Below are 26,777 nucleotides of genomic sequence, written 5' to 3'. Positions count from 1 at the left end.
TGCATGGAGTACGCTGGGTCTTCCTGAGCACAAGGGCTGGTGTGCGATGGGGAGCCCAGCCCCAGTCCCAGATCGGACCAAGCCCTGATGCTCAGCCCTGCAACCATGCAACATCCCCAGCACAGAGCGAGCTGTGGTGCTGGCATGCCAGGATGTGGGAGTGGGGGACAGCACAGCCCTGCACCTGGCCAGGTCCCCTTCCCACAGCAGGGACTTTCTGCCTGGCCCCATTACAGCTGCAGCTTGACCATGGCTTCCAGACGACCCAGCAAGAAACAGCGTCAGCAAAGCCTCAGCACACAAGGAGAGAAGCTGCGCCTGAACCAGCTAGCGCCTGTGCTGGTGGTTGGGTATTTTTTTTTATTTTTTTTTTGCTAATTAGAAAGTAGAGAAATGACCTTTAGGATTGTACAGTATGATAGTGCCTTGCAAAAGCAACTCTAGCACTTGCTAGACCGATGCTTTGCCAGACAAGTCATTAGGACTTTAAAATAGTTACTACACACCTGCATATGAGATTAAGCAAAATAGCCCTGATTGTAACACTGTAGCCAGGCAAGACCAGAGGAAGTAGTGTTCAACCAAGCGAAAATGCTCTGGGTTTATTATACGGTCCTGTCTGCCATATATAGTTGATGAATTGCTATGTGAATTAGCTTGCTTGAGGAGCGAAAGGGTGTTAAAAGCCAGTTTTTGGAGGTGGCACGTGTCACTATCTTGTCCGCTGGCTGAAACCCCTCTGTAGCAATAAAGAACCACAGCTTGCCTGCGCTTTGATTTCTTGTGTACCACCACAAACACAGACGCAAGGGCATGAACCCAAAGAACCTAACTAATGAATGGGAATTTGATCAAACCCATTTCAATGAGATGGCCGCTCTGGAGGCATTGAGATCTTGGGCTGAGCCAGGCTGGCTTGTGATCCCCAAGGGGCTCCCCAGAAGCCCCAGACAAGCCCGTGCAACTTTTTGGGGCTGGGCTCCCCTCCACGTCTGACATGCATCCAAGAGACAGAAGCAGCAGCCTGAGTTGCTGGGACATTCAGTTTTTATTGAACACTTTAAATAAGCTGGGTATATATTACTAGCAATTATTATTAATAATAATAATAAAAAACACAGGAGTTCTGCATTCACCAGTGCATTGTGCAGGAGGGAGGAAAGCCCGCTCCCACCCTTGCCAGGGTGCAGGCAGCCCGACTGTGCTGCCCACCAGCCCCTTCCCACCACGGCCAGGAAGGCACCCCGGCCCCTCTGCCCGCACCCTGCTCCTGACCCCATGGGCCAGGGAGAGGCAGGGTTCTGTGCCAGCTCAGCACCCAGCTCTCAGCTTTGGGTGGGCTGGGGCAATCCCAGCGCTGGCAATCCTCCCTGTGCACTTCCCCATGTGCATCGCCCTGCTCCCGGTCCCCTGCACGCCTCTCCCCATGGAAGGGACTGGCTGTGCTCCACACGCTTGCAGGGAAGCACATGGACACCCAGCAGCCCCCCCCCCCCCCCCCCCCCCCGCCCCCGACTCCCCAAACACACACATACACACGCTGACCCCTCTGCCCCCAGCCCAGCCCCTCTCATCCCCTGGAGCACAATAGGCTCCCAGCTCTCCCAGGGGATCAGGCTCATTGTACATCCCCTGGGAGAGCTCACAAAGGCATGAGGCTGTGGGGAAGGGGGGTCCCACATGCAGGGTCTGAGCCTCAGGGGCCCCGCGGGGGACCAGCCCTGCCGCCCGGGGCAGCACTGGACCATGCTCAGGGCAAGGCTGTTATTGCACTTCAGTCCCCAGCACGGACCGAGCCCAGCCCCTAGGGCTCCCCGCAGACCCCCAAGGCCAATCCTGGTGGGATGGGTGCCCGAGCGCCTGGGCTGTGCTGTGGAGGCCATGGCACAGGGCACTGCAGCCACTGGCAGCCACCAAATGCCGAGGGAGCGAGGACAGGCTGCAGAGATGCACCAGGCTCTGGCACCTGCCCGGTGCTGTGGCTGCGGAGGGGGTGGCTGAAGGCAGCCCTGCTCCCCAGGATCCCCAAAATTAGGACTGTGCCTCTGGCAGCTTCAGGCTGGGCTCTGCCAGCACTGGCCCTGGGGCCTTCTGGTGGTGGCCCCTGTCGTGGCAGAGGAGGCTCGTGGCCTCACAGTTGAGGTTCTGGTAGCGAGGCGGGCTGGGTGCTGGCCGGTGGCAAACGGAGGTGAAGCTGAAGCTGAACGGACCCAGGCAGCAGCCGGGACAGGGCAGCACCTCATCCTGCTCCAGAATGGTGCTAGAGCCATGCCCAGGCAGCATGGCTGCACGCTCCGTCCGCTCCAGCACCGCTGCGCAGGGGATGCTGAGCTCAGAGAAACTGTGCTCCAGGCTGCTGCCCCAAGCCACGGGTTTGCTGACCACCACGTGGTTGTTGTTGAAGAGGAGCCCACTGGGGGCTCGCTGCTCTGGCTGCCAGGGTTGGATGTCCAAGGATGCTGTGCGGATGAAGTTGCTGTTGGGGAACAGTGTGGGGAGCTGCGGCAGCTCGGGGCTGTCGGGGCCGCAGTCCATCCGCTCCTCCACCCCAGGGCTGGGGGGGTAGGCTTGTCCCCGAGCTGTGGGAGGAAGGAGGGCAGGGCGCTGCGGATCATCAGCGGGACAGACGGACTCCATGCCCAGTGCCAGGCCCCCCCGGTGGGGCAGCTCAGGGGAGGCAGGCAGCGAGTGGCACTTGCGGGGGGCTGCAGCAGGGGACGAGAAGTCACACTGCACCTCCACGGTGGGCTCAGGTGTCACGGGGGTGCTGAGCTGGAGCAGGGCAGGGGGCGGCAGGTCGAAGGTGAGTGAGATGACCGATTTGCTTGGTGTGTCGAAGAGCTTGATCTTCCCCCCCTTCAGATCCTCGCGCTGGGAGAAGGGGTTGATGCGAGGGGATGCCTCCTTGGTCCTGGCCCCATTGTAAGGCTCCAATGGCCGCAGCAGGGTGGACGATTTTGGGGGGAACATGTCAGACTGGCTGCGGGACAGGCGCTGGTCCGGCTGCAGGTGCTGTATCCCCAGCTCGCGCAGGGGTGACTGCTTGGCTCGGCTGGCCACCCTCCTGGCTTCCCCTGGGCACAGGCACAGAGGCGGGTCACCAGCTGCCAGTGCAAGGTGCTACGGGGTGCTGGGCACCCCACAACCCAGGGGTGCACTGTGAGGGAGGAACAGAGACCGGCTCCATCCTGCAGACCTCATGCAACCCCTGTCTCCTTCCCCATACAGCTGCCAGGGTAGGATGGGACACCCAACACCCCACCTCCTTGCACCCTGCCGTGGCCTGTCCCCAGGATGCCCACGTACCGTTGAGCGTGGCTGCTGTCCCAGGCGCAGGCAGACTCTCCCTGCAGCTGAGGAGGGTGGCCCTCACACCCTCGGCACCCAGCTGGTGCTGCAGGATGCCCTCCAGGCACTGCGTGATTTCCAGGAACGAGGGGCGGGAGGCTGGCTCCATCTGCAGACAGGAGGGGTTAACCATCAGGCCTGTGGGCCCCCCAAGCACCCCAGGGAGCTCTGCCTGTCAAAGGCAAGGCTGCCTGTCCTGCCCAGCTGTCCTGGGAAGCAGAGTTGGGAGACTCACACTGCAGCAGTGGAAAGCGAGCTGGAGGAAGGCCGCTGGGCACTCTGCTTCCACCATGGTGCGAAAAGTGGTGACATCCAGACCAAAATCCTGTACCAGAGAAAGGAGGAAGAGTGAGGTTGGGTCCCCTGGGGCACCACACGGGCTGGGGGACTCAGGATAGCTGGGCCCCCCGCCCTCACACTGACTGTGTGCCACCCAGGGCTGTGGACCTGGCAGCATCCCAGCAAGGGGGTCCCTGGTCTCAGCCCGAGTTAGGGCAAGGCTGGGGATGCTGTGACACAGATACTGCCTGCTCTTTGCCTGAATCCAGCTGTCCCCTTCCCTCATCCAAGCCAACTATGGACTCTGAGAACAGCTTATGAGCAGAGGGCATCCCTCCCTGGGCAGCATCTGGGACACAGCACCCCTGCCCCGAGATGCAGGGCAGCTCCTGCACACAGGGCTCTGCCCCGCAAAGGAGGATGGTCCCCCTCATTTGGTAAAGCAGTCCCAGCCCCAGTGCTGCTGCCTGCCACCCTCCCTCCCTGCCCAGGTCCCAGGAAGTCACCTCAGTGCGGGGCAGGTAGTCAGGGTCAGCAGGGACACGAGCAATGGTCTCACACAGGATGATGCCATACGCGAACACATCGGCCTGCAGAGAGCAGGGAGTCATGAGGGGGATCCCTGCAGCCCCTGAGGAAGCATGCCCACCATTCTGCAAACCCACAGCCCCCTCCCCACTGCGCAGCCATGCCAGGGGCCCTGCCGCCTCGCCACCCAAGGGATCCCCAGTACCTTCCCTCTGCATCCCAGGAGCTCTCAGGGCTGCAAATCCTGCAAACCAGTGGCAGTGCAAGCATGGGTAAAGTCCCATGCATAGCAGCCATGGAGTCTCACCTTCTCATTGTAGATCTCCCCTCGCAGCACCTCAGGCGCCATCCAGTATGGGGAGCCCACCACAGCCAGCGGCTCCTTCTCACTGCCCTCGCTGGGGGACACGGTGGGACATCAGGGGCTGCCCACAGCCCCCTATCCCTGTCCGACCTCCCATCCACCCGCTGGGGCAGCCCAAATCACCATCTCCATCTCCCTTCCCAAGCTAACCCTCCTTCATGCATCCCACAAACTCAGCCCTCCCCACTCACACCATCCCCTACTCCACCCCCTTCTAGCCAGCCCCAAATGTGTCCATCTGCCCTATGGGTCCCCACCGCTGGGGACCACCCCCACCACCCCCCATCCCTGCCCTTCTAGTTGCATCCCAAATGTCCATCCCTCCCCAGCTCTTGCTCTAAGTGGGCTGGAAACCCCCCACTCCAAGGATGAGGATGGACAGGGTGGACGCTGCCCACGCACCTGTAGGTGGGGATCTTCTCCGCCAAGCCGAAGTCACCCACTACAGCCGTGTAGCCATTGGCCTCGCGGCGCACCAGGCAATTCTGGGAGCACAGGAGGACCCCTGTCACACCCAACCCCGCACCAGCCCTGCCTCACCAGCCACTGCTATCTGGATGCCCCAGCACAGAGCAGCCTCCTGCCCCCCAGCTGGTCATGCCTGGGGCAGCAGCATGGGTATGGGACAATGAGGGCAATGGGATGCTTTGGAGCATCCCATACCTTGGAGGTGAGGTCACGGTGGAAGATGCCTTTGGAGTGCAGGTAGCGCAGGCCACAGGCGATGTCGAGGGCCAGCTTGACACGCATGGACCAGGAGAGGGGCACAGGGCTGTCCAGCAGCTGCTCCAGGTTCCCACCATTGATGTACTAACGGGAAGAGCTGGGCCATAGCATCACTGCGCCCCCCGCCCCGCTCCATAATGCCTGATGCCCACCTCTCATGCTAGCACATCCCCCAACCACCCCCAGCACAGTCCCCCCAGTACACCTTGCCCTGCACATGTGTCATGGGCTGAGAAAGTGTCCCCATAGCCACCACTGTCCCCTCCCCAAGTCTGCAAGAACCCCAAGACTCACAGCCGTTGCCCTGCTCTCACCTCCGTCAGTGCATGCAGTTGTCCCTGGTGCACGCACACCCCCATGAACCTGTGAGACAGAAGTGACCTCAGGGCGGCTGCAGTGGGGACCAGCCCCGGGAGCTCATCCAGCACTGCAGTAGCTCCAAACAGCCTTGGCTAGGGAAAAGGGGGGACAACGGGGACAGCAGTGGGGGAGCAGGTCCTACCTGAGGATGTTGGGGTGTGAGAGGCGGTTCATGAGCTGCACCTCCCGCAGCATGTTGCCTCGGTTGCTGGTCAGCTTGTTCATCTTCAGCACCATGATCTGCCCTGACTGACGGTGCCGCACCTGGAGCAGGGTGCAAGGGAGGCTGAGGCCCATGTGCCTCCACAGCCCCCCCAGATACCAGCCTGCACCCAGCACCCACCCAAGTCCTAGAAGCAGGAGCTGAGCACCCCATGCACCCAAGGCATGGGGTACCCTGGGGACAGCTAGGGCTAGGGAGGGTTCTCCCAGCACAGCAGCACCCCAAGAACCCTAGTGCTGATGATGCACAACCCCATCCTTCCTGAGGCGCCCCGCTTATTGTGCTCCCCCCACTATGCAACACTCCCAAGCCCTCCCGCAGAGGCAATGGCAGCTCCTGCAAGCTGTGACCCCAGCCCTGCTGCAAGGACAGCCATGTGCAGGATTTGGGCATACCAGGGAGGGCTTTTCTGGATCAGTACCACCCAGCCAGACCCTACCAGAGTGGGGTGAAGGACAGAAGGGGCACATCGCCCCCCTGAAACAGCCCCAGGAGTGGCCAGCACTGCCCTAGAGCATGACCCCAGCCTGGTGGGGCACGGCACTGAGACAAGGCTGTATATTTAGCTGGCCCCAGCCTGACACTATCGTGCAAGCTGGGGGCCTGCCCCCCTGCCAGGAACAGCAGCTGGGAGCGTGGCCAAGCATGGACATCCCTGTCCTTCTGTGGTGCCCCGGCGTGTTTAGGGTGAGGGATAAGCACAGCATCCCCTGCCCTAGCACCATGGCGGGGGGCTGAACCAGTGCTGAGGGTCCCTTCCTGAGTGAGGGCTGGGGGTAGGACCTGTCCCACTCAGAGCAGCAGCTGTTGTGGGGGACAACCAGGCAGATCCCAGCTGCCCCCCAGGCACACACCAAGCTGTGCACGGAGGCGCAGGCATTCCTTGGCACTGCCGTCAGCTGCCTGCTCTTCTCCTTTTTAGCTGATGCTGGTTGAAGCTGCTGTGCTGCTGCCAGCTCCTGGCCCTTCCCATACCACCTACTGCCACAGGGATCACCTCCCTGGGCAAAACACAGAGGGCTGGCTGGAGACAGGGTCCTCAGTGCTCCTCATCCAGCTCACAGCTTGCCCCCTGTCCCCATCACAATGAGCAGGGGCTGGCACACTGGGGCCTCTGGGGCTCCCTTCCCACCCCATGTGGCTGGCATTGCTTTGGGGAGTAGCTGTCCTGGGGTGCACGCTGAGATGGGGACTCATCCAGCACTCCGTACATGGGAAGTAGGCAGCAGCTTCCCCCACCAAAGGGCCTGGGGGGTAATTAGTGCTTCATAAAGATCCCTCTCTATATATGTCTGAGCACACCAAGGCCAAACCAGCCCCAGGCGGAGTGGAAGCAAGAGGCAATAGCTTAGCCCGGCCCAACCCTGCAGTGCCACCACCAGTTCATTTTGTTCATGGGGAGGCTTTGAATAATTCAGCAGCCACCTGCCTGTAGGCACCCCGCTCTGGTAACACCTGCATCACCTCCAGCCAGCTCCAGGCACCCAGCACCCCTGGCCTGTGGGCAGAGGCCATGTGACAGCAGAGATCAGGATGGACCCTGGATGAGTGAGGAGACGCCCCACACGCCTGGCACTGTGGGTCCCCATCCCACCCCTCCACCATGCTGTGGGGAGAAGGGAGGATGGGTTTCTCCATGGTTCCTCCTCGCTGAGCAACGGACAGAGCTCCTGGGCTCGGTAAGAGTCCGTCCCAGGATGACGGCGCAGCCCCTGCTTTGGGGAGCATAGTGCCTTCAGCCCCGCATATACCCTGGGTACCCCATCTTCTAATGGCACCCCAGGTCCTCCCTGTGCCCACCACCCTGCTCACCCTACCCCATCACTGCCCTGCAGCACCTGGCACCACTGAGAGCCCCATCCCAGCGTCCTAGGGCTCCCTGTCCACAACTGTACCAGCATGCAGGGCAAGGGGCACCCCTACTCCATCCTCACCATCGCTGCCTCCCCTCCCCTCCACCCCCACCCCTATGCAGCGGACAGCTGGAGGCAGCACCAGACACAGAAACAGTGCTCCCTGTGTTCTGGTGGCCGCACTGGCTTTGAGGAGGGGGCCTGCCTGGCTAAAGCAGGTGGGCAAGGTCTCCCTTGGCCCCTCCATCTCCGGGCAGAGCCAGGGGCCAAGGGAACCAGAGCCTGGACCAGGCCAGCAGAACCCCCAGTCCTGCCAAGACCCCGGTGCTGGGTGCCGCCCAGCAAAGCCCAGTACTCCTGACCCAGCTTGCCCGGCGGCAGCACTGCCTTCCCTTCCCATGCCGTGCAGGGCTGGCAGGACTGGCTTGGTCGGTTTGGCTGGCACCAGCAGCTGCCAGGCAGCAGGACCTGGCTCGATGGCATAGGCAGGCTCAGCCCTGCCGGGACGGCGCAGAGCAGCAAGGCTCCAGCGCCATGCGCTCACAGCAGGAATGGCACACACGCACTGACACTTGGTGGCCATGCACTGTGGGGCTGGCTGGGTCCTCACCAGCAGCAGTGTCCCTGCATCAGGGAGCAGCCCCCGGTGGGCAATGGCTTAGCTCCCCACGGTTGGGATGTGCCCGTAGCTTAATTCCTCATTAAAAAGCCTCCTGCCATTGCAATAGGCTGGGTGAACAGCCATACAGCGCCTAACGACTTAATCCCACAGGATAGGCAGCCTGGGGGAGCGAAGGTCTAGTGAAAGCCCCTTCTCCAGAATTTCTCCCAGGGACCCCAGGAGCTCCCAGGCAGCACAGCCCTGCCCTGATGTCCTTCTCCAGGACTCCATTCCCAGGGCAGGGAGGGCTCCAGGGGTTCCCAGGACAGCCCCAGCCCCTCACTCGTGGGCCATGACCTCCTTGAGGGCACTCAAGAGCCCTGAGCTCCCTTGCAAGACTGCATCCTGCCATCTCCCCCGCATGCTCTGCTGCCAAAGGCCAGCAGGGAAGGGATTATGCCCTCAGGGTCTTCCTACAGCCTCCTAAGCACTGGCCAGTTTACCCAGTCTGGCCAAGTGCTAACACCAGCCTAGCGCCCTGGCAGCTCTCCAGAAGCAGGCGTAGCAGAGGAGGGAGCAAGCCATGACCCCTGGTGGGACACAGACCCTTGCTATGGGGGTTTCTTTCCCTGCCACCATCCAGGGAAGCAGCGGGTAGCTGAGCCTCCCCAGCCAGGATGGCGTCCCCTCGCCTCTCCTCGCTCTGGCATGGTGCCCAGGAATCCCAGCGCATTCCCGGGAGCTGAGCTCAGCCAGGCAGCCGTGCTGGGGTGTAGGGGGAGGACAAACCACCAGTCCCCCACCCAGGAACCAGGCAAGCCCTCGCCCGTCCCTGATCCCCCCCTGCACCCCACATGGCCCCTCTGTTGGGTGCTTCATGGACATGCTGTGGATGAGCTGGGGTGCAGCGCCGTGCCTGTCCCCATCCCATCTGTTGCCAGCACACAGGGCTGGGGGATGGGATGGGGCTGGCTGCAGCCCCAGCCTGGGCACAAGGGATCTGAGCTCTTTTAACAGCGGAAATTAGAGTCTTATTTAAAGAGCATGCTAATCAGAGCGAGCAGACGGCCTGGCCTGCTCCCTCCCCACAGCCGGCGCTCCTGTCTAGACACAGGATGGAATTCCGCCCCCCCCCAACCCCCAACTGGGGGTCTCAGCAGCCAGGCCCCCTGCACCCTGCTCGGGGGACAGGTTCACACACAGCCCCGCTCTGTGCTCATCCCATTGCCCCAGCCCAGTGCAGGCAAGGCACAGTCATTTTGGGATATCATCCTGCACCCCTCACCCCCGAGAGCCTGGTTAGCAATGCTGCGGGTAATCCCACACCTGCCGATAACGGCTGCATCTGAGCTCAGGGGAATCCCAGTAGTGCAACAGGTCTTTTGCTGGGTGGGACTGGAAAACCTACTCATCACACCAACAAGGCAGAATGGGTCAAGACAGACTTCCTTTGGGCAAGCAAAAGGTGGAGACCGTGCAGCATCCGTTCCCAACACGTGCTTGAGCAGCAGCCCTCACCTCCTGTGCTCCGTGGAGCAGTACCACAGGCACACCAGCAGCCAGGGCAGTGGTGGCATTGCACGATGGCAGCAGACCATTGCCAGCTCTCACTGGCAAGCCCAAGGCACACCCCGTGACAGCGCAGGAGAGCTGTTGGCAGGTCCCCAGCTAGTCAGCATGTGTTTCTAGCACTCAGGGCTCCCAAGCGGTGACAGCAGGGCCAGGGCTGCTCCCGGCTGGCTGACCTCGGCAAATTCACTTCCTCCCTGCCTGCCTTAGTTTCTCCATCTGTGTCATGCCACTCCACCCTCCTTTGTAAAACAAGGCAAGGTCCACTGATGAAGGGCAGCAGATAAAGAGGGAGGGAATCAAGCCATTAGTTGCACTGGTAAACTGGGAGTAGATACAAAATCTCAAAGGTTGGTAGCGAAGCAAGAGGTGGCAGGTGGGTGGCAATCGTGCCAAAGCCCTCACCTGAGCTCTGTCAGTGCTGGGAACTACTAATATTGCACCCCCATCCCTGCCCCAGCACCACGGAAATGGGACACAGGGCAGTGCATGCTGAAGGGCTGCGCCCTAGGAAGCAGCGTCTCTGAGAGAATGGGTGACAGTGGGTCACAAGGTGCAGAGATGGTCAAAGACCTCTGGATACAGCTCCCAGGACACTGAAGCCAGGGTGCTGCCCACAGCCCCTGCACCTGCTGCAGACTGAACATGGGAATCTAAGAGAGGGATCTGGAGAAGAGATGCAACAGTGCTTTTAAGGGCTGGAGAAAATGTCTGGCACAAACACACCTGGTTCAATCTGCTTGGTCTATTAGGGATGGAGAGGTGGGTTGCTGCAATGTCCGTGTACCCGAGAACGGGGGTGGCCTGGTGCTTCTGAAACCACGCAGGGAAAGGCAGTGAGAACCAGCTGCTCCAGAGGGAAATGGCCCAGCTCTGCAGCATAGCAGGGCATCAGCTGGGAACAACCTCTAGGGAAAAGAGCAGCTTTTAATCACTGGTGTCTCCTGTTTGCTCCGGACAGCCTTTCTAGAGGTGTGCTTGGCTGAGGTAAGATAAGGCTCAACCCCGCAGCTAGCTTGGGATACCAGGCCTCAGACACACTGAGCCTTTTGGCTTTAATGCTGGGAAGACAGTCAGATGCTCGTGCTGGTACCCCAGCACCCTGCCTGGCCCTGGCTCGGCTGCACACCAGGGCTGAGATACCAACACATAGGGACAGAGGCTTCCAGGTCCCCTCCCCTATCCCCCACGCCCACCAAGGCTGGAATGAAGCAGGACCTAGCAGCCACACGGAGGAGGGAGCCGTGAGTGCCCACGGCCATGGAAAGCAACAGCAGGAACAAGGGAGGTAGGAGGAAAACAGTTCCTGTGCTGCCCTGCCAAGCTCCATCCTCCCCGCAAGCTCAGGCAGCCAAACCCCAGCTCAGATCCCGGGCCTGCCCCATCATCCTGCTGAGCTCTTGGACTCAACCCACTGCAAGAGCACAAAGCCCCATCTGGCCCCCTCCTGCCCCTGCCTTCTCTCCAGCATGCACACACACCAGCTCCTGCTGCCTGATCCCACACACCCCCCACAACCTCCGCTGGTCCCCCAAATCCTACGTGCAAGTGGCCCCACAAGATCATGAACAACGGGTGGGAGGAGCATTTTGTGGCTCCCACAGGGCCGGGAAAAACAGGCACAGCGAGGCAAGGAGAGACTGTGGCCTGGCCAAGACACGGGAGCATCCATTATTAAAGAGCTGTATCCACGCCTGACATTATTAAATGCCTCCCTCTGCTCCAAGGTGCTGCCGTGCACTCCAAGCCAGAGATCAATAGCAGGAACCTGGCCAGCAGAGAGGTCATGGCTCTGCAGGGGCAGGAAGGAGCATGGAGGAGAGGGACACGGCTCTGTATGCCTGCCACGGCCCCTCACAGGACACCCCTCTTGTGGCTGCAGAGGATCCAGGTCTTGCCGTCTCCCTGCTGAATGGGGAATGGTGGCAGAGCTGGAGAGACACCCCAGGGTCCCACCAGGATGTGGATGCCCAGCTGTGCTGTGCATGAGAGTGTGGTCCCACGCAGGGGACACGGCACAGCGCTGCCTGGGGCCGCGGCAACAGTGATGGGAGGTGTTTGGGGTCCTGCCCAGCCCAAACCTGCTCCCTCCCGAGGGGTAAAGCCACTAAACGCACGGCTTAAGGGCAGTCCTCACCCAACAGTCTGTGGTGCCTTAAGTGATGCCAAGGATGGAAACAACATGTGCACACACCTCCCCTTGGATGGGGAGGGGAGCGGTGGCAGCTGGGCAGGGCACAGCCCTCCAGCTGGCAGGGTGCTGTCACCACGCTCCTCTGCTGCATTGTTGGGACCCGGAGGTCCCCACCAGCACCCACGCACCCCTAACCAGAGTGTGGGCCACACACCGGCATCCCTGCTCTGGCAGTCCCAAAGAGGATGGAGGACAAAGGCAGCTCCGGGGTCCCTGCTGGGGACCAGCCTCCGCACTGCCACACAGCATCACAGCCCTCTCCCAGACCCAGTCACCTTCGGGAGGCTCCCGTGGGACACCCTGCACATCTGCCTGGCCAGCACCGTCTGGAACAGGCCCAACAACGCTGGAAATCGCCTCGGACCGGCTGCACATGCTGCCTGCAGCCCCTTGCCACAGGCACGCCCTGGGCCTGGCGGGGCCGGGGCTCCAGTCTTCTGACAGGGGTCCCCGGGGCTGGGCTGCCCGCCGCCCCACCGGTGCCCTGCGCGGCCCCGCTGCGAACCACGCTGCAGCGCTCGGCAGCGCTCAGCCCCCCCGGGCTGTAAACAGCGCCCGCGCTCCCTGCCGCCTGCACGGAGGGACAACACCCCCGGCGGAGACGGGGCTCCCCGCCACCCGAGGTCCCCGCCGCCCCACCCCACCCCCCCGACCTCGCCCAGCCGCCGGGGCTGGGGATCCGGGGTCCCCCCGCGCCCCACCGAGGGCCCGGCCGGGGCTGCGTGGGCGCCGCCGGTCCCCGGGGGATGCCCGACCCCGGCGGGCACCGCCATCCCCGCCCCCGCCCCGCACACCTTGAAGACCTCGGAGAAGAAGCCGGCCCCGATCTTCTCGCAGTAGAAGTCGTCGATGCGCGCCAGGGTGGAGACGGCGCTGCGCAGCGCCCGGTACGAGGAGGGCCGCAGCCGCCCGCAGCCCGGCCAGGGCCCCGCCGCCTCCCCTTCGCTCTCCCCGGGCCGCCGCGGCAGCTTCTCCCACTCCATGTCGGTCCCGCCGAGCACCCCCAGCGCCATTCACCCCCGCGGCCGGGCAGCCCCGCCGCCGGGGAGCCGCCGCCTTGCCCCCCGCCGCCGCACCCCGGCCCCCGGGGCGACGCTAGCGGCGGCGGCGCGGGGCGGGCGGCGCGGCGCTCCTGGCCCGGCAGCGGCCCGACCCCCGCCGCGGCCCGGCGCTGCGCCTCCGCCGCCCCGAGCGCTGGCACCGGCGGGGCGGGCCCGGGGCGGGGCCAGCCCTTAACTCCTTGGGACCCGCCGCCGCCGCGCCCTGCCGGAGCCCCCCCGCCCCGGCGGGGACCCCGCACCCCCCGGGCAGCGCCGCCGGGGTGCCGAGCCGGCATCTCTGTAGGCGCCCGCGGGGCTATGGGGCCCGGGCGGCCGGTGCGCGGCTTGGGCAGACCCCGCGGACGCGGTGCTCCGGTAACCGCCTGGCTGCTCCGTGCGGAGTCCTTCTCCCCTGGGTCCCACCTGGCGGCACACTGGGAAGGCTGGACTCTCCTTCTCCCCTGGGCCCTGCGCGGATGCTCACTGGAGCGGCAGGATTCTTGTTTTTCCCCATAGCACCCAGCTCCTCAGCAGACGGACCAAGGGCGTGGGCAGCTGATCTCCCCACCTATCCAGCCCCAGCCCAGTTCCCCCGTATGAGCAGCCGCTGCCAACATGGGCCCCACTGGTGCAGGCTCGGATGACTCCTCACCATTGCTAGGCTGGATGGACGCTGTGGATGTGGGGCTCTGCTGCTCTCTGTGCACCCACCCCTGCCTGGGTGGTGTCCCAGGGCCTGGGGGGACTGTCCTCCAGAGGAGCAGGGAGTTGCAGCCTCTCAGTGACAGTTTCTTGGCGCTTCTCCCTTCCCTGAGCTCCTCCACGTCTCCCCGGTCTCCTTCTGCTTCTTGCCCCCCTCCCTGGCCTTGTTCCCCGCTCAGAAGCTGCATGGGTCCTGTCCTTTCTGCCCAGGGACTCCCTGCGGCTGGATCTGCCCTTTCTCGGCCCCACACATTTCACTACTGCTCTCCTTGGCATCCGCCTGCCTTTGCTGGCCCAGCCCTGCCCCAGCTGCTTCCCCCGGTGCTGCCACAACCCTTGTGCACTGCCCTGCCTCCACAGCTACCCCACAACTGCCTTGTTCCAGCTGTTTCCCTGTGCGGTGCGCCTGGCTCCACATGCCCTGCACTGCTCTAGCTGCTTTCCTAGCTGGGAAAAGCAGCTGCATGTGAGTGTCTCCTGGTGTGGCATTTTTTGGCCAGTGCTTGGCTCCAAGTGCCACCACACACAGTGTAAACACCATGGACCATGAGCCATGGGTTTTCTTCCTTGTCCCAGGAGGGACAATAAACCCTGTGGGCTAAAGCAGGGAAACTGAGCCTCTGACTTCTTTGTAGTGGGAGCAGCTCCCTGCCCGCAGAAATGCATGGTACTTCTGCTCTTCCAGGTCCACAGAAGGGAGTGGGTCTGTGCAAGTCTGGTTTCCTACGTGTAGGGAGGCAGAGACTGGGGACATGGCTTTGCCAGTGTCTATCTTGTGGGGTCTGAGCCATTCCTCTCCTCACCAGTGCTGCTTCAGCCTGGTGCCTCCACCTGCCAAGGTGATGGATGGCATTTGCCAGGGAGGCTGCTGCAGCTGTGGGGAACTGCACCATGTAACAGGCCACATTCTCAGGTTTCCCAGGCCTCACACATCTGTCCCACTGACAACAGCCTGACAGAATGACAGGAGCAGCTTCACAGGCCTCCCATGATGGGCACAGAGAGGAAAGACCAGTGTCTGTGTGTGGGGGCAGGAGGCTGCAGGCTCTGCCCTTCCACTGGGATAGCCAGCTGAAGCTGCTTGGATGGCAGTGGGTGTCTTCCCTGTCTGCCCGGGTACCCTGAGCACCCTGCTGCACCCACAGCCCAGTGACCCGCTCCTTAGTGGTGTAGGGAGTCACTCAGAGGAGCAAAGCCAGCTCAGCTGGGGCCAGAAGGGGAGTGAACATTGCCTCTCCCTTGAGTGCATGTGAGCAGCGGCTCTCTGAGGGTCAAGGCACCACAGCAGATGGAGAACCCTGGCAAGGCATCTTGCAGAGAAGCTCAGGACCACTGCCTGTTCAGGCCTCCTGCTGCTTACAAGTGACTGGGTTTACATCCAATTAAGTTGTAACAAATAAATTAAAGCCCTGGAGACTGCCCTGACTGTGGAAAGTGCTGCTGCAGGATTTACGGTCCCTTCTCTCATCACTGCTGGTAACTCTGCTGTGCTATTTCCACCACGCTCTGTTCCTGCCTGGCACAACAGCATTGAACTGAGACATGGCTAAAGGTCTCCTATGTCCCAAATCCCTCCCATGGTGCAGGCAGGTGTGCTCTGGGCAGCTGGGTACAAAACGAGGTTGGGCTGAGCCTGCAGCAAACCCTGAATAAGCTTCTCAAGCCCTGGTGAGGAAGAGCAGAAAGGCGGTGTCCCTGGCTGTGCTTTGGCCCTGTGGAGCTGCAGTGGGGAGAGGAGGGGGGCTTTGTCGTCTTTGCCCTTCTCCATCTGGGCTCTGCACCCTCCCCCTGTCATGGGGAGAAAGCTCTGGGATTAACAAACATCTCCCTGCCTTCTGGGGATGGTGCATCACCCAGCCAGTGCAGGGGCAAGAGCCTTCAAACAGCCTGGGAGGCTGGTGCTGGAGAGGTGCAGGGGCTGGAGGTGTCCTGTAAGGAGCAGGGCATGCCATGGCTGCGGGGTGTCCAGGCTACGGGCAGGGCAGTGAGGGATGCAGGGGGGCTTCCACGCAGGAAACCTGGTCCTCTCTGCACTCCCACCCCTGTTCCACACCAGCACCTGCACCACCAGGTCCTTGCAGCACAGCTGTGGTTGGGATCAGAAAGCAGTAACCCACCCTTGACTGAAGGCTCGCCCTGCTCAGAGCCCCAGAGGCAGAACTGGAGCTGCCCCCGTGTGCGAGAGCCCATCCACACCTGAGGCTTCTTCTCTGCAAACTCTCAGGAAAATGAATGGCCGCTGCTGTGGGTGTCCAGGGATGGCTGTAAGGAGTGAGTGTGTGGAGCAGTGCCAGAGCAGGCACAAGGCTTCATTGCAGGAGGGTTTTCCAGCCTGGAAGGACTCTGCAGACCCAAAGGTGAGCAGGACAAAAAACATCAGCTGACTCATATGAGTCCTTTTGGTGCTTATTCCCAGGGTGTGGGTGCAGCTTCTTGGTTCGGGGTTTTGTCTCTCCTCCTGTCCCCTGACAACCTCTGCTCTTTTCCCACATTACCACACATCACCCAGCAGATCGCCACACCTGCCCCTGTCTTGCATGTTGCTCAGCTCCCTGCCTGTGAGAGGGCCAGTCCCTGGCAAACGTCTCTCCCTCCTCTGCCCCATAGCAAACAGGATGGCAGGCACAGCAGGGTCTGCTGCAACCTGCTAGGAGGTCTGGTCAGTGCGAGGAGCCCAGAGTACATGGGAGAATTGTTTGTGTGCATCCTGGTGATGCCCAACAGCACACAGTACGGGGGACTGCAGTGGGTTTGCAGGGCAAGGTTTTGGTGGCGGGGGGCACAGGGGCGGCCTCTGTGAGAAGCTTCCAGAAGCTGCCCCCGTGCCCGGTGCAGCCCGTGCCAGCCGGCTCCGAGCTGGGCCCGGTGCTGGGCAAGGCCGAGCCCGTCGGTGCCGGTGGCAGCCGCAGGGACCGTGTATTTCAGATCGTGTATTTAAGTGCGAGCGAGCCCAGCAGCCCCGCGGCCCCCGGGCCGGGGCAGGGGGAGGCCGGGGGGCTCCAGGCGCCGCAGCAGCGGCTCCCCCAGCCCGCGGGGCGGCCCCCGGCGGGGCGGGCCGTGCCCCCAGCCCGCGGAGCCCCCGGGGGAGCAGCTCCCCCCCCGCAGCCCGGGCAGGGCCCCCCCCGGGGCAGGGGGTGCCCGCAGGGGGCTGTGACCCGCGGGCAGCGGCGCCGGGGCAGCTCCGGGCAGGGCCCGTGGCCCCGCGGGGAGAGGAGCCCGGGCCGGGCCGGGCTGGGGCAGGGCCGGTGCCCCCGCGGCGGCCGGGCCGGGCCGGGCGTGAAGAGCCGCAGCCCGTGGGAAGGACCCACGGCGGAGAAGGTCGTGGAACTGCTGCCGTGGGCTGGAGCCCGGGCTGGAGCGGGGGCAGAGTGAGCAGCCCCGTCCCCGAGGGGGAAGGAGCGGCAGGGACAACGGGTGAGGGACTGACCCAGCCCCCATCGCCCAGCCCCCTGCACCGCTTGCTCGGGGTGTTTTCTGATCTGGGTGGTAATGAAATAAACTGATTTCCCCAAGTCGAGCCTGCTTTGCCCGTGACTGTAACTGCAGAGTGACCTTCGCCTTACCTCGACCCACAAGCCTTTTGTTGTATTTTCTCTCCCGTGTGGCTGAGGAGGGGAGCGATGAGCGGCTGGGGTGGGCACTTGGCCTCCAGCCGGGGTCACCCCACCACAGCGATGCGGAAGGACTACACTTCCCAGCACGCTGCGTGCTGCTGAGCTCAGCGAGCACAGGGCCCTGCATGCTGCGCACCCGGCGCCATGGATGCGAGCTGCTGCAGCCCTCCTTCCAGCTGCCAGCAGGGACCGGTGAGACCCCCACTGTGCAGGCACATTGCTGCCCCCCTGTTCCCTCCCCCCGGCACTCCAGCCGCAAGGGCAATGCGGCGCTGTCTGCAACACGAGGGCTGCAAATATTTGTTGTGTCGTTAATTTTCTACAAGCAGAGTCAGCACAGCACCTGGCAGCATTTGCTCACTGCCTCCTGTGATCTCCATTTGACGCCTTTCATGTCTAGGCGCTGGTACCTTGACATCTGTGGAGGCAGCCATCTGTATCTCATCCCTGTCTCTTAGTGCCAGGCAGTGATTTCAATTCCCTGCTCTGCTTCTCCTCAAACAAGCCCCAGTGCCCCTGCCAGGGTGGTAGGGGACTGGGTGGCTGATGCCTGAACCCAGCTGAGCGTGTGCCTGCTGGAAGGCCTGTGGGCTGTGATTTTGAAGACACTGAGAAGGCTGACAAACCAAAACCAATCACCACCTCTGACAAGGAGTGTAGAGCTGCTCTGGCCATGCCTGCACCACCTGCGACCTGTGGTGACATGACATGCAGCCATGTGAGCACAGCTACATCCTTGCAGTGAGTCAACACTGTAGATAGCTTCACTGGTCACCTCTTGCCAAACAGGTAGGGGCAATGCTACCACCTCCAGTGTCTCCCACCTTGCTCCTGAACCATCCTGAACAGCTTATCTCCCAATACCTGCCATGCTTCCATCCTCCATGGCTGCCCAGCAGGTACAGAGCTGCTCCTTGTCCTTTTGACCTGGCCCTAGGAAACAGGGCTCTCAGCAGCTCCACACTCCTGCCAGGAGGCTGTGCCAGGCTCTCTCCATCTTCTCTCTCTTGCCAGGCTATGAGTAACACTCCCCAGCCGAAGGGCAGCATCCTTGAAGTGCTTGTGGTTCTGCCAGATGTAAGACAGGAGCAGAGGTGCCAAGAAACTGGTATGGCTGCAATGGTGGGCTGAGTGGGACCACATCAGAGCAGGTCAAGGACTGCCTTCAGCTGAGCTGGTAGGAGCAGCCCTGTGACCCACAGAACCAGCTGCAGGACAGTGGGGCTGATAGTGCTCCGTGGGTCTTGGCTTTGGGGAAGAGCCTTCACCTGTGGTTCATCACTGCCCTTTGATCTACACAGCTTGATGTTACTGCAGGGAGGAACTCAGAAGCAGCACAGCAATGTGGAGGGAAAGGCCGGTGAGGGCATGCATAACTTAGCACAGGGTCTGCCAGAGACCCTACAGAACTGACCCATGTGCACAGTCCACCCCAGAGACCCTACATTAATAAACCAACATCCTCACCTTTGCCCTAGCTTCCTTACCTATCCCACTGCTGACAAAAGGAAAACCTTCTGGAGGAAAGCAATACATCAGACTGGAGAACCATTCCCCTGTGAGATCTGAGCTTATGTTCAGGGAAAGGTGCATCCCACCCCTGTCACAGCAGCATGGGTGAGAAAGACGCTTCCATTCCCTTCTGCTGTCCTGCCCCCGAGCAGTGACTGTGGAGCCCTACTTATTCTCCCACATGTCTGAGCAAAAGGTAGGTGCCACAGGCAGCACCCCACCCTTGAGCCAGCGGTCACTCAGGCTACACCACTCTGAGTAACTCCTCAACCTGAGCAGAGTCCTCTAATCATCCACACCACTCAGCTGGTTCCCTGACACAGTTTTGGCTTGTGCTAAATAGGACAGGTTCAAGGGAGGTCATGGACCAGGTCCATTCCCAGGAGGAGACATAGACATGGCCACCTCCAAGCAGAGGAGAGTCGAGCTGTGTGCCTGTCCTCCTGCAGTTGCTGCCTTCCCCTTTGGCCTTCCCTCTCTGTGCTGGGGCACAGAGGATCAGGGTGATGATGCTGGGATCTGGATGTCCATGAGGGCCTTTTGTCTTGTTATGGTTTAACTCCAGCTGGCAACTAACCCCACCACGCAGCTGCTTTCTCACTCCCTACCCCAGTGGGATGGGGGAGAGAATCAGAAGGGTAAAAGTGAGAAAACTGGTAGGTTGAGTTAAATACAGTTCAATAAATAAAGCAAAAGCCCTGTGTGCAAACAGAGCAAACCAAGGAATTAATTCACCACTTCCCATGGGCAGGCAGGTGTTCAGCCATCCCCAGGAAAGCATTGCTCCATCATGCGTAATGGTTACTTGGGAAGACAAATGCTATCACTCCAAATGTCCCTCCCCTTCCTTCTTCTTCCCCCAGCTTTATATGCTGAGTTCTACATTCTATGGTATGGAATATCCCTCTGGCTAGTTCGGGTCCTGGCTGTGCCCCCTCCCAACTTCTTGTGCACCCCCAGGCCCTTGCTGGTGGGGTGGGGTGAGAGGCAGAAAAGACCCTGGCACTGTGTAAGCCCTGCTCAGCAGTAACGAAAACATCCCTGTTATCTATACTGTTCTCAGCACAAATCCAAAACACAGCTCCCTCTGGACTACAAGGTGAAAATCAACTCTATCCCAGCCCAAAACAGCACATGCCTGAAGGTCAGGGAAGCCACAGCCTTATGTGGACAGTGATGCTCTGTCCAGATGTTGAATGGGCTGGAAAGTGGAGCATCAGTTCTCCATGCACCAGCAGGATGAGGAGCTCCCTATTACTGTGGGGCACTTCCCAGCTCTTTCCCTTGTCCCTACGCCCTGTCCAGACCCTGTCGAGGCAAGGCAGGCTGAGGCAGCACAGGCTGGAGCTTGGTCCAGTATGAGGAGGGAAGGCAGCTGTGCTATGTTCGGTGTGGAAGTCACTGTTGTGCTGCTGCTTGCATCTGATAAAGCAGCTCTTTACTGCTTCTGCCAGCTGTTTGAAATCTCATTAGATTTGGCAAGCTCTGTGAGCAGAGTTGCCAGCCTTTCTCATCTCCTGTCCTCTCTCATGAGACAAGGCACCCTGTGACCTCTGAGAAAGAGCATCAGCATGCTCCAAGGGGCTGGGGCTGAAAAAACCTTCCCACATCTTGGCGTACATGGCTGGGTCTGACACAGGCGAGGTGTGCCAGGATCTTCCATGAAGACCAAGGCAAGGAAAGGAGGCGTGTGTTGTTCTACATGGAGACATGTCTACAACACAACAGAGTGAAGGAGCAGGCCTGTCCACACACAGCAGCCTTGTACCCCACAGTGGGTAAAAGATGAGGAAGGGTAGTGAGTCCTACTCAGCTACGTTAGTGGCAAACATGTGAGGCTGATGGTCCGAGGCCAGCAGCAGCAGAAGCAAGTGATACTTGAGCCAGGACAAGTGGCAACAGTGCTGCGTTGACCTGGGATCTCTGCCAGCTCCAGCAAAAGGCAGAGCTGAGATGAATGGGGCAGAGCTTTGATCCTCCTGTGCCCTGCACATTGGGAGCCCTGTTCCCAGGCAGCACCTGCATACCACCACAACACATTAATACCTTTGATTACCATGGCCTAATTTCTGTCCACCTGTGTCATGGGTGGCTGGTCACCCCACCCTCCTGAGCCCTTATTCTACAGTAGCTGATTGCACCAGCACTGGACAAACTGGTCTCCTGGGGTAATTACAGCCAGGAGGCACCCAGTTCTGCAGGCTGTGGGTGAACCAAGGGTGTCACCACCAGTCAGACACCTGGGATGTAAGTCACACCATGATGCATGGCGAGTCCTTTCTTATGGGGTACTCAGGAGCATCCGTGTACATGCCCTGTAGCCTGGACTCTCACCAAGGACTATCATAAGCACTGTCTCACCAGGCTCCCCAAAGGGAGGCTGATATCCTCCTCCCAGTGCCAGCCAGAGACTTGACTTCCTCTGTGGCAGGGGTGAAGCAGCATCCACCCTCCCTCCCTCCTGCCTCCCATCTGGGAACCTGCCTCCCCAGCCTGCTTGCCTCATGGCCCTGGGCTCTGTGGGATTTCTGCTGGCCAAGGGGGAATAGGCCAGGCTAAGTGGGGGTTCCCCATGGGAGGTTGTTGCATGAGATGGAACCTGCCCTTTGCCCCAGCTCAGCTGTGGCACTGCTGTAGACCTGCTCTGGATCTTTCCCCTTGGCTGGAATGCACATGACTTCATGTGCGTATTTATACAACAAAGGGCAGCTGTTCCCTGGGCTCTGGGCACCGTGCTGTCCCCACCACTCACACTGACTTACCAGGATGCAATGCCCTCCTCCCTCCTTCTCGTCCACTTGCCCAACCTTTGTGGGGAGCAGCACTGCACCATGACAAGCCTGGGTCAGAGGCTGAAGGCTGGGGGGCAGCTAGCAGGTTCTCAGGGGGTTCTGCAGGGGCCACTTGAGGAAAGGGGTGAGCAGGGGTCCAGCTCAGACCTTGGCTTTCCAGTGACCCATGTGCAAGGCAGGCTGCTTCGGGAAGGCACAGCGCTCTGCCAATGACAACCACATGGCCAGGACACAGCCAGGCATCCTGGGATGGGTCAGGCAGGAGCTGTGCCAGCTCAGGGTCACCCTGGCAGCAGCGCATCCAGGCAACATGGGTGCAACACCAGGCAGGACGATGGGGCTGTACAGCCCCCAGAAGGCTGGTTAACACCACTACCTGTGCCACCTTCCCCTCCTCCACCAGTCCACTGGTTCCATTTCACGGGGAAACAGCTGCTTGGCTTCTTCTTCCCTATTCATCAGGTTCCTTCTGGGCTCAGGATATTTTGGGCACTTCTCTGTTCCCAGTTACCCTGGGTGGTATAGGCGGTTCCTCAGGATCTGCTTTCCTCTGGAAGCTGTACAGGCTGAGAGCTGAAAAGGGGAAATGCCAAGCTCTTTAGTTAAGACCCGTGTATGGAAGGAGACACTCTTGACTCCACCAAACACATGTACTCCATCATCTGCCTATGGAGACCTGTGACATGTGCGGCCAGCACATGGGGTTGGGTGGACCATTTGAACAGGAGCAATGCTGAGAGGCTTGTGCAATGAAGGAGGTGCAGGGTGAAGCGCTTGTCTAGGAGACAGAGAGCCTCCTCTCAGGCAGCATGACAGACCACAGGCACAATATGCTGCCACTCCTGCCAGAGGGCAGATCAGGGGATGTGGGAATGGAACTCGGAGGCAGAGAGAGCATGTCAGAAGTGCTGGAATTAGTGCAGAGAGCCTGCCCTGAAAGCGGCACTTTCAGGCAGCGGGTTTGGAGCAAAGCTAGCCTGGCCTGAGATGCTGCTACAAATTTACAGTTTCCACCTCCTGGGCTTAGCCAGGTTCCCTGTCCAAGAACTAGGGTGGGACATGCTGAAGACAGCCCTGGGGATGAGAGCAAGCACGGTTGGAGCAGATGTGGAACGACTCAGAGGTCAGAGCTGGAAACCCCATTTCTGAGCACATCTTCCTCAGACCAATATGCAGCATCCCACATCCCTCCAGCCTTACTCCACCCTTCTCCCAGCTGTGAACTGCTTATGTCCAATTTTGTGTGCTAAAAATATCTTTCTGGGCTGTCAGCAAGTGTGCAGCCAGATGGGAGAGGGTTGCACTCTGAGAGTGAAGGGAAGTGGGGGTGTCTGTGGTGTAGGTGTGGGCTGCAGCACAAAGTCAGATGGGCTGGGCAGGCTGGGCTGGGGGGCCGTGGGCTGGCTGTCGCTGCAGAGGGACCTGTGTCAAGGTGGCAGTGCTGGGGCAGAGAGACTTGCTTGGCTTCCGTCCATGCTTCTGGGGAGGGGGGCATGGCAAGGGGGCATGCACAGATGGACTCAGAAAGGTGGGGAGATGCTGACTGTGGAGAACAGGCAGCAGGTCCTGCGCCCTCCCCTGGAAAGAGGCTGGCGGAGGGGAAGGAGGGGATGGTTATCCAGCCCCAGGGCCTGCCACAGCTCTGCCCAGCACCCAGCAGTGCCCTTCTGGGAGCCCTGCACCCTGCTGAGCTGTCCCCTGTCACACCTCTGCTCTCAGCCCACCTCTCCTGGGGGAGGCCAGGCCACAGGCAGACCTGGTGGCTCTGTAAGCCACCTTGGGAACAGAGGTGTCAGCCTCGGGTGGCCAGTGCCAGCAGAGGGAGTCCCTGCCTTGGCTGCTGCGGCCAAATGGGTGACAGCAAAGATGCCCCAATGCCACCCCTCTTCCAGGCCAGCGCAGATCCTTGTATACTCCCCAGATGTTTCCATCACGACCAGGCTGTCACCCTGGAGGGATCCCTCTGCAGCCAGGCACTACTGGGGCTCCCCTTGCCCTCCTTCTGCCCATAGGTCGGGGGTTCTGCCCCAGCTCTGGTGGAGAAGTGCTGTAGGGGACTGGGATGTCTGGGTTTTATTGTCACTTCAGGGAAGGGGCTGGAGGGTTCCTAAGTTCAAGGTGGCATGGTGCACTGGCCTTTTTGTCCCTGATAGCACTGCAAGAATCCTGCATTGAAGCAAGTTCAGAGCTGATGGGGTTGGGAATGTTGCTGGAGTAATGTGGAAGACCCCACAGCAGGGCTCGAGGCTGGGCTCTATCCAGCATCCTGTGGGCATTTTCCAGCTCTCTCTGCCAGAAAAGCCTCTGCTCTCCAGTAGTGCAGGCTGCAGCCCTTACTGAGGCAGATACTGCATCCTGGAGATGAAGCAGCAGCATGTGGAGATGCAGCCCCCCAGATCACACAGGGTCATGTGCTGGTGCTGTGCAGGGAGCAGACCCCTCCCTGGCCATCCTGGGGCTGGCCCTGGCTGGGTTACCCTCTCCATGCCTGATCTTGACCCACCACCTGTGGGATGACATCCCAGCATGGCCTTAGCCCACCCCCATCATCATGGCCATGTCTGATGATCCATAGGTACACCTCACACTGGGCTCTCTCAAGGACACGTACGGGGTGGGGACAGGAATAAGCACCAAATATATTTCTGTTATTTGTGAGGTCTGCGATAGGAATAGGCTTTACTGTAAGGGAATGTGGTGGGTATGCTAGCAGTGCTTTCCACAAAGTCTGATCCTCAAAAGCCACAGCTGCTTCTCCTTTCCTTGTGGTTTTGTGGATGGTTTTGAGCTCTCAATGTTCTTCCCTATCAGAAGTAAAACTGATCATAAACTGAAGGTGGTTTGGGGTTTTCTCTCTTCAATCTGAAGGTCTGAGTCCTGTTAGTTCATTGAGGACTGACCCCTTCAGGCAAGGGCCCATCCATCATGTTTACAATGATCAAATCAACTGCCCTGGGGCCTCAGCCCCATTGAGAAGAAGGTATGTGGCTGGCTGGCTTTATCATGTGAAAAAATGTAGACATCCACTGCTATAGCAGGAAATCCATATTACAAAGCATCGAAGGTGTGTTGAGATCGTTTTGTGAGACCTTGTCTGACTGCAAGGACTAGAGTGGTGTCCACAGAGTATGTGCAGCCCACACGTGATGTACTCTTGGAAAGACAGTGAGTGGCCTCACAGAGCTGGACCTTGTCACCTCCTGTTGATCATGCCATGCTAAGTTTGGATTCATGAGTTGCTGTGTTACTTGACAGTCCCTTAGAAACCTTCACTCACTTGAACTCTGCTGTGTGGTTCCCAGTAAAGTAAGGCATCATCAATTGAACTAGCCGCTCTATTACTGTGTAAGAGATAGGGATTTCAGTATTTCTTCAGCATTTTGCTAGTGCATGCTATAAACCAGACAGCAAATCTAAAAAAATGATAAATTACTAAGGGGGAAGAAAAAAACCACAGATTGCTAGGTCCCTGTGCATTTCAGGCTAGGGGAAAAGAAATACCTTTATCAGCTGCAATGGGAAGGCTCTTGCATCACATGTATTTTTGAAGCTTAGCTGTTTTCTTTCACTGTTTTTGCTTCTTTCATACGGCAAAGAGAGGCAGTGAGAGCATCCACCTCTAATGCTGGGATTTTATGAGGACATTACCCAGTGAGTGCTGACTGTGGCCATTCTCCTGAGTGCTTGCACCTTTGCTGGCTTCACAGGGACAAAAATAGCCTGGCTCCCCAAAGCCCAGGGAACTGCCAAAGAAATAGGGAGGGCATGGCTTAGTGTGGCTGCTCCCTTGCTGCAAAATTGCTAGACGACTTTACCCCATTAATCTCACAACAGCTGTACGTGAGGCAGCTGGACTTGATGTACTGATGTTCCTGTATGGATCTTAGGAGAGAGCTAGCTTCCAGAAACCCCTCAGTGTTGCTGCTCTAGTGGAGTAATGCAGCTAGATACACCAAACACTGTCCTGCAGTGCTGAGGATGGTGGTTCCTGGGAAAAGACCTGCCATGGACCTCTGGGCCAACTGGTCCTAGCCAGGTGATGAGGAGCACCCTGGGTGACAGCACCTGTTCCCAGGACCATAAAGCAACCTTGCTCCTCTGTCCAGGGATACAGAGAGAGGATGTATAAACCACAGAGTTGACAGAGGGGCTGCCCAGGACAGCTGCAACAGCACAGGCAGCCAAAACTCATGGAAGCTTGAAGCCCTGCAACAGTGTGTGAGCTGAAAAAGGGCTCAGACAAGAGCTTGGTGGTGACATCTTCAGGGACAGGAGACTGGGCGAGTATGAACGAACCAGCCTTGGGATTATGGCCCAAAATCAGGAGCATCCAGGGAATTCCCTACCACACCCAAAGACCCTGCCTGACCTAGCCAGAGACAGGAATAAGTCTTCTCCATGCAGCTCCAGGAAGACCTTTTTACCCCCAGGACTGTTTGCACTGTCCAAGTCAAGGCACTTCACATCCTAGAAAGCATTGAGAAAGTGTAGCTCAGAGCAGGGTAGCAGGAAAGGTTTGGAGGAGAAGGGAAACAAGCCACATCTGGCTGGTTCAGAAACTTGGTCAGATCTGAAAGGTCTGTTGGTGGGGTTCAACAGCAAGATTGTTGCAGTTGGGTCAGTTTAAGGTAATGAGTAGAGAGATTTCAAGGCAAAAGTGATTCATGATGAAAGAGCATCGTGGGGTGGGCTTGGGCAGGTGAGCCAGGGGTGTTTTAGTCAACATCCACCACAGGATCTGGAGGGAGAGAGGAGTGAGACAGACCTGAGAAGTTTTTGGAAGGGTCTGTGGGAGCAGGGCTATGGGACCCTGAGGTAGCCAGTAAAAGGGCTGGACTGAGGCACCCAGGAGACCCCATTGAGCTTGGACCCACTGCCTGCAGGCAGATGGGTGAGGAGCAGCCCTGCGGCCGGTGGGATACTCTCTTTCCGAAGAGGAAGTTTCTTGCACCACATGTGATTTCCCTGTGTAGCTGTTTCATTTCTGTGTCTGCACCTCTCCTGCACTGGATTACACAGATACCTTCACTGAGTAGCTCAGACTGAGTCCTGCCCAGGAACTTTGTGCCAGC

General features: G+C 59.8%; 2 protein-coding genes across 3 annotated transcripts in view; one reads left to right on the top strand and one right to left on the bottom strand.

Moving 5' to 3' along the window:
* The window catches only part of LOC102051075 (B-cell differentiation antigen CD72-like), a 40,685-nt gene extending 39,920 nt beyond the window's left edge, over positions 1-765 (top strand). For both annotated transcript variants that reach the window (XM_055699607.1, XM_055699606.1), the window contains one exon: positions 237-765. The gene's annotated coding sequence lies outside the window, so the exon portion shown is untranslated. The remainder of the gene's footprint in view (positions 1-236) is intronic.
* A 259-nt stretch (positions 766-1,024) lies between these two features.
* On the bottom strand, positions 1,025-13,231 carry TESK1 (testis associated actin remodelling kinase 1). Its single transcript, XM_055699605.1, has 10 exons — positions 12,840-13,231; positions 5,748-5,869; positions 5,560-5,608; positions 5,183-5,329; positions 4,922-5,004; positions 4,463-4,553; positions 4,134-4,217; positions 3,584-3,673; positions 3,307-3,457; positions 1,025-3,074 (listed from the first exon to the last, which is right to left on the bottom strand). Exons 1-10 carry the CDS (start codon positions 13,056-13,058, stop codon positions 2,032-2,034), a joined length of 2,079 nt encoding a protein of 692 aa, XP_055555580.1. The 5' UTR covers positions 13,059-13,231; the 3' UTR covers positions 1,025-2,031.
* Positions 13,232-26,777: the final 13,546 nt, after the last annotated feature.

The sequence above is a fragment of the Falco cherrug genome, chromosome Z, assembly GCF_023634085.1.
Source record: "Falco cherrug isolate bFalChe1 chromosome Z, bFalChe1.pri, whole genome shotgun sequence".
Lineage (NCBI taxonomy): Eukaryota > Metazoa > Chordata > Aves > Falconiformes > Falconidae > Falco > Falco cherrug.
The sequence above is the reverse complement of the archived record's forward strand: the minus strand, read 5'-3'. Positions and strand labels throughout refer to the sequence as shown.

Coding starts and splice junctions, on each gene's coding strand:
- TESK1 (XM_055699605.1), bottom strand. CDS start 13,058: ATGGCGCTGGGGGTGCTCGGCGGGACCGACATGGAGTGGGAGAAGCTG. Junction 5,609..5,747: donor TCACACCCCAACATCCTCAG/GTAGGACCTGCT, acceptor TCTGTCTCACAG/GTTCATGGGGGTGTGCGTGC. Junction 3,674..4,133: donor ACTACCTGCCCCGCACTGAG/GTGACTTCCTGG, acceptor TCTCTGGTACAG/GATTTTGGTCTGGATGTCAC.